The sequence below is a fragment of the Merops nubicus genome, unplaced genomic scaffold (assembly GCF_000691845.1).
Source record: "Merops nubicus isolate BGI_N331 unplaced genomic scaffold, ASM69184v1 scaffold13144, whole genome shotgun sequence".
Lineage (NCBI taxonomy): Eukaryota > Metazoa > Chordata > Aves > Coraciiformes > Meropidae > Merops > Merops nubicus.
In genome coordinates this window covers 233-7,301 of record NW_008606275.1, presented here as the reverse complement: position 1 = coordinate 7,301, position 7,069 = coordinate 233, and the positions used below count along the sequence as shown (strand labels likewise).

The 7,069-nt window shown below is 47.9% G+C and overlaps 1 protein-coding gene across 1 annotated transcript in view; it reads left to right on the top strand.

Moving 5' to 3' along the window:
- Window positions 1-6,590: 6,590 nt before the first annotated feature.
- RAI2 (retinoic acid induced 2) overlaps window positions 6,591-7,069 on the top strand; it is a gene marked incomplete at its 3' end in the record, with an annotated part of 705 nt that continues 226 nt past the window's right edge. Inside the window, exon 1 of the mRNA XM_008939595.1 lies at window positions 6,591-7,060. Coding sequence (XP_008937843.1) covers window positions 6,591-7,060 — 470 coding nt within the window. The remainder of the gene's footprint in view (window positions 7,061-7,069) is intronic.

Sequence of the window (7,069 nt, the reverse complement as noted above, 5' to 3'; positions counted from 1 at the left end):
TTAGAGACTCCAGGAACTGGGATATGCTGCAGATATGAGAAACTTGAGCATTCAGGAATAGCAAGAGCGATCTCAAATAATTTCAAAGTAGTTCTGTTTTTATAGTCCCTGCTTATGTATATATAATACTACATACCATGTAAGCAGTGGTCCTTCTGAAAGTAGGAGACTGTCAGTTAAGTGTTACATCCAGTTAGTGGAACAGTTTGTGAATGAAGCAGAGGAAGGGAAGAGGCATGTGGCAGTACGGGGGCTTGTGCCATCTCCCTCACACTTGGGGAAGGTCGCATTTCTGCTGCTAATGTAGGGTATTTTTTTGCGAGGCTTTCAAATTGGGTGTAAAAATTCACTACAGGTTGAAATTCATCAGGCAAATGCTCTATTCCTTCCACAGCGTTTATCGTCTGTCTTATATATATTGCCCTTGGGATTAAAGACACTGGTTTCAGGGCCCTGACAGGATTTTTTTTTTTTTCAATTGGTCTGATTTGTTTTTAAATGAGAAGAAAGTGAGTTCTCTCCTCCCCGGAATGGATTGCTAACTACAGGCTGTTGACAACAGCAATATAGTTAGCAAATATATGAGTGTGGCACGGCTCTTTGCAGGCGATTAGCCGGTGCAGTGGGCAGGCCGCAGTGGTGTTCCTCAGCTGAACTGTTCAAAGGATGGAGGTACCGTCGGGCAGCCAAGCCGCTGCGCTTCGCAACGAGGACGCCGTGTGCCGAAGCAGTGTGTGCGGATGGTCCATGTCCCATCTATAACGTGCCATTTTGCACTGCCATAATGATTTCCTTTCCCTCTCATGCCCCCAGGGTGTAATGGCCTGAATGGGAGCCTTGACACAAATAGGTTTGCCTCCCGGAAAGATCCATAATGCAGCAGTGGAAAATGAAAGACTACCTGTTGCATGAGCTGCATCAGGGCCTAATTATTCCTCTGGCGTCTTCTGAAGTTGTCTGATGAGAGGCTTTTATTTCCACTGCTCCTTGGCAGCATCCAGCTCATCCTCCACAGCACAGCTGCCGTAGAGCGGGAAGCAACATGGGGCAGAAGGTGGGTGTGTGGTAAGCAGGGGACGTTGTGCAGAGGGACAGGAAGTCAAGGCTGCGTGTGTAGCTTTCACACCGGTGGTGACATCCCAGTGCAGCCCTCCCTCCTCTCCCTGGCTAGTACCAGAATGAATCCTGCCCATCTTTCCAATGTCTTTCTCACCTTGCCCTCAGTTACTTTTGAATGGTGCCTCCTGAATCTTAGCAGGGAGTTGTTGGATTTGTCCAACAGGGTGTTGTCAAGGGAATGAGGAGGGAGAGGGCAGGGATAAAACAGGATCTGTCCTCAGTGCATCCTCAGCGGTTCCCCGTTGGTGATCACCAAGGCGAGGCATCAAGCCCCCTTTCCAGAGGTGATGGGACTGTGTGTGGGGTCCAGCTGTGAGCTGGCAAGAGGGTGATGGGCTGGTTGCCTAAGAAAATGTCTTGTGTGTCTCCTCTGTTCCGCCTGCTCTGTACCTTGGAGGAGATCACTGTCAGCCTTCCTGCGAGCAGAGCAGGGTCAGGCCCACTGGCCCTCCTGGTGCCTCTGCACCTGGCCAAGATGTGTGTGGGGTATCAAACGCAGCACCACGAGTGGTGAAACACATAAGGCTGGTTCACCATTAGCTGTGAACTGATGACTCCTCTGCCCTTCGGTGCTTGAGGATTACACGACTAAAATGGTATGTGGGATAGACAGGATTGTCAATCGCGGGTGCCTTAATATGTGAATAAGTGGGAAATGTGAGAAGCAGACACTTCTGAAACCACCTGTGGTTTGCAAGTATAGGAGAGCCCACCTGTGCATTAGTTGTGTAGTAATGGCTCCATGTATGAAAGCTTTTTTCAAGTGTCTTTTTTCTCTTCTAACAACAGAACACCAATAACAATATGGCAATGCCTTTATTTGTGTATGGCTTGAACAACAAAGCCCAGAATTTGTAGGATGGGAGATGATTGGTAGTTGGCTGGTCTATCTCATCATGTGTCCTTGTTGCCCACTTGTGTATTCACTGCAGAAGGATGCAGGAAGATGGGTCAGGCTTTGGCTGCTGAGACTGCTGAAGACAGGCAGGCCCAACGCTGAGCTCCTTCAGAAACCCACGTCTTAGCAGGGCGCAGGTTGGGCACGTGGGTTTGTGGTGCATTGAGGGCAATGGGGCCTGCTGCCATGTGGTGGCAGGACCAGCCCGTTGAGGACCAGGGCATGCAGGACCTGGCATGGCACCCTGATTGAATGTGGGTCACTGGGGGTGCTTGGCAGGTCTGCTTCCCTCCTGATGGGCGGTGGGGTGCCGCATTGGGGATGCTTCCACCACAGCCCTTTTTAACGGCCTTCTGCAGAGCAAAAATCAGCCGTGTTGCTTCTGGCAGTAAGATCAGTGGCAGCAAGCAGTGAGTTTTGGCAAAACCCTGAAGTCCAAATCCATCCCTAATTTTGTCCCCAGGCTGTCCCATTAAGACAAAATTTTGTTTGATGTTTGATAGTATGTTTATAGGGAAACCCTATTTTTCCAGAAGGTACTGAGCAGGGCATCCCAGACAGGGAGCCTCTGAGACCCTTCCCGTAGCGTGTAGGGTGTAATTTGCAGTCTGTGTTGGTAGCAAGGTAGAAGCGGCGGTATGGGCGAGCAAGCAGGGCGCGGGGACGGCTGCGGTGCTCCGGTCCCACAGGAAGACAAGCAGCGGCCCTGGGAAAAGTCTGCTGCATGGCCATCAGCAGGAGATAAGAAAAATAAGCTAGAGTTATCACCACCCATTTCATGGCATTTCTCTATAGCTAACATACCATTTCCTGTACAGTTACACACATCACAGCACAGTGCCATGAACTTAACTCTTATCAGCACCCCAGTGGGAAAGCCCGAGTTATTTACAATAGGGCTTGCTTCAGTGTTGCAAGCTTCTTTTCAATTAAAACAAACAGCAAATTAAATATTAAATAGATAAGTAGGGAAAATGAAATTAATTGATTTTCCAGCACTGAGGTGTGGTAGGCAGAGGAAACTTAAGGCAATTTCACTGAATTATATTACCTTCATTTGTGTACGTTAGGTACATGAAACTTGTTTTAAAAACTGGGTAACTGAATAATTTATATCCTTTGAAGCAGCAATCTTTAAAAAAACAAAACAAAACAATAAACCCAGCACATACTTCAGGTTGATTTTTATTAAAAAAGAGAATAGTCTAGCTATCGCTGTTAGTACCAACATTGAAAATTTAGTTTAACTCATCTCCACATTGATTTGTGGCTTTGTACCATGTACCTGGTGTACATTGTTAAAAAAAAAAAGGAGTCTGGGAACTACAAAATGCCTCTTTGGACAACTTCAGGTTGTCTCTTGATCCAAGATCCTCAAACGTTTCCTCTTTTGAGGCCTGGAGACTTAAATCCTTTTTACTCTGTGCTTACTGACCTTGAAAATGGGTGTTTAGTGTAATACATGTTTAGCAGCCCTGGGATTGTCTCCTGGGTGAGACTGAAGATTGCTTTGTGGGGCGCAGGAGGCTGTTGAGATGGGACTCCACTGTACCTGGCAGCCAGTTCCCACCGAGCTGCCGGCTGCAGACGGGATTGTGGAGTATTCTTACCTGTGTGCATATATATATGTGTGTTGGTTTCTTTTTCTGGAGAGAGAACATGCTCAAGAAGCAGGTGCACTGGAAGTATGGAAAGGTACGCTTCCATATAGGAAAGGGGCGGGGGGTGGGGGAAACTCCATCCGAAACCCATAAACCTGAGTTGAGGGCTGCACCTGCACCTCACCTTTCTTGCCTTCTCCTCCCCCTCACACAGTGGGGCCCTCCTGCGGGCAGCATAGCACCGCAAGCTCAACAATACGTATTTATAGATCCCGGAAACATATAGGATCCAGTGTGGAAAACAATATTTGACTGTGCTTTAAAACAATGCAAACCCACACACCAAGTCCACAGGCATTTCTTCAAGGTGTCTGCTGGCAATAGATGACCTCTTATGCTCATCTAGACATTCCCTGTTGCCTTCTAAAGCAGTAATGGGGGGATTTCATTATGCTTTATACTTTCATCTTCGGTAGTGATCGGTCTCTCTCTCCATGGCTCTGTAGAGCAGGATAACCCCTCAAGTCTCTTACACAGCATAATTTTCATCTTAATTTTTCTGTTTCTCAATGTTAAATGGGCTTGCCAGGGGAACACGGGATCATTTCCTGTTCTTGCCAGCTCATTAATCCTCTATGAAAACACCGTGATCTCACGCTCCTCAAGCAAACAGAAACACGGGGAAGAGCCAGTGTCATGTGCAGAACCCTCAGCTGTGCTGCAGCAGCTGGAGAAGCAAAGTTGCTGGTGGGCACTACAGAGACCACAGGGTATTTAAATGGGCAGTTTAAAAAGAGGGAGGGAGAGCAGTAGAAAATAGCTTTTTAATTCCTTAACAGAAAAATTCCTTCTTAATTCCTGAACATCTTTTTTTTTTCCCAGCATGAATCTGCTGAGTGGTCTCACTGTCTTTATCTTTTAGAAACAATTGCTATTTTTTCCTTTCATTTTTATTTTCAAAATAAGACTGGCCCAATTTTATTGATACTGATCAATGATATTGATACTTGTCAGTTTCTGAATAAGGGGTTTTCATTTTGCTCCTGTTTTTCTGTGCTTGGGAACCCCTGCCTGCCTGTAAACTGTCTCAGTTGAGGCTGGAAGAGGAAACAAACAAAAAAAGCCCTTCAACCCTGTATTTGTGAATGTTATCTGCAGAACATTTCAAGAGATGAGAAAAGTCCAGAATTATTCTCCTAAAGCCAGCAGCAGGAGAGGAAGAGAGATGACTCATCTGTTTACTTTTAAAAATCCTTTATAAGAACACAAATGTGCCTGATAAATTATTAGCATTTTACCCAACCAGCCTCCACTCTTAGTCCTGGCATTTCTGTGGTCTTGCACTCGCTGTAGCATCTTGCTGCCAAATCTGAGGATTTATAACTCTCAGGAGAGACATGCGAGATTTCCCGCTTCTCTGCCTTGGCCAGTTTTTACCCTTTGTTTGTGGGGCTTGGGGTTTGTTTTTCCCTTTTCCCCATCCACTTTGCATGTCTGTCAGTCCTAGAAACTTCCGTGTGAGTAAATAATTTCTGTAAGCACTAGAGCCGGTGGAGCTCTTCACATGCTCTCAGACGCAGACGCATCCCCAGGCTGAGACTTCTCACCCATCCAGTTTTGGAGTGGTGCTGTCCTCCCTATCATCCCATCGCCAGTATGCCTGCAGGACACGGGGGAGTGCCTTGCAGCATTGGCACAGGCTTTGCTCCTAGGGAGCAGGATCCAGCTGCATGCAGGTGAAAAATGTAGATTTGGGGTGTGCTGATGTTTTCCCATGGTAACGGAGTTGAAACTGGACAAGTTTCCATGGTGATTATTACTACGGCAGGATGCGCAGCACACTTCGGGAGAGGCACGGGCGGTGCCAGGCAGTACAGCCAGCCCCTAGTCCAAGTCCGCTGGTGGCAGCTCGTGGGGTGGAAATTATTTATCCTTCTAAATAAATGCATGCACAGCGCTGTTAATTTGCTGCTGCTTTTCTTCAGAGAGAGGGGGATGTTAATCTTTTTAGGAAACAGGCTGCAAATTTCACCATGGTCATGAATGGAAAGCATTTCTGCTCTTTTTTAATTGCCATTTGCTTGGTCAATATAAAGGGTTGGGCTGTCAAAATAAATTTGAAATGGCTTTGATTTTTTGTTATTCTTCAGGTCTTTAATGAATCAGGTGCCTGGTTCACGTTACTTTCTCTGTCTAGCTCTGTGGCAGGTGAGCATCAGGGTTTGGTTTGCTTTGCTTTGCTTTGCTTTGCTTTGGTTTTGCTTTGGTGTTGCCTGGCCACTCTCCTTTCTCACCCTGTGCATGGCGGTTCTGGAAGTGCCATACGCACCACGCGGCGCTCGCCTGTTTGCCCTCAGTAAATCCCACGGGGATGAAGAAGGGATCAGTATTGTAGGGGAATAGAGTACTCTTTGCTCATGGCAGAACATTTCTTAGCTGTGATATTTTTAGAAATGTTTGTTTGGGGGCTTCTGTTGAGTTAAACCAGCGCGCTGTCACTCGACTCTGCCGTGCACTGTCATTACATGCAGCTTTGTTTAAAAACGTGAAATGGATGGCCCCAGTCCTTGTTTAAGGCCGCATACTGGGTTTGATTTTTTTTTTTTGGCTGCAGGCAGTCCTCGAGGCCTATTAAATTGTCTGTGTTTACAGCTAAATATAAGTTCCTCAAAACTCTTCGTACAACACTCACGGACGTACGTATATCCAGCACCTCTGTATATATAGTGCGTTCTGTTATGGAGTCGTTACCCTGATGCGTGGAAAAGTTTAATGGCTTTTCATTGGTGGTGGGGTCTTTAAAGGCAATTGCAAATATTATTTTAAGAAGGAGATTTATGCAGTGCCTAAAATATGTTTCTGGCTTGCAGGCCAAATGTCAGTGCTGACACTTCTGGCAGCCCAGAGCCGCCGTGGGTCCCACTGACGGCGATGTAGAGGTGGCACCAGCAAAGCCCAAGAAGCCCTGCAACATGGAGGACCTGTACAAGGACAGCCCAAACCTGCCCATGGATGTCACCAGCTCACCCTCAGCGATGGCCAACAACAAGCTGGAGAACGGGGTAGCCCAACTGATCACAGCAGAGGCCTGGAACATCAACTCGGCTGACCTGATGAAGAAGGCCCTATCCCCGCTGGTGACAGTCCCTGCACCTTCCATTCTGACACCGCCGGCCGAGTCACAGAGCGGGGTGGCCCTGAAGGTGGCAGCCACAGTGCTGCAGCCCATCTGCCTCGGGGACAGCCCTGTTGTCCTGCCCATCCACCTGCAGGTCGCCGGCAGTGCTGCCCCACAGATGCCAGCCACCAACGCCACCACCCCCTATGTCATGACCACCCAGGGCCCCATCCCGCTGCCCGTTCTCCTGGAGCAGCACGTCTTCCAGCACCTGAACTCACCCCTGGTGCTGCCCCCAGGGGCCACCTGCCCCACCAGCCCCCTGCATGCCGG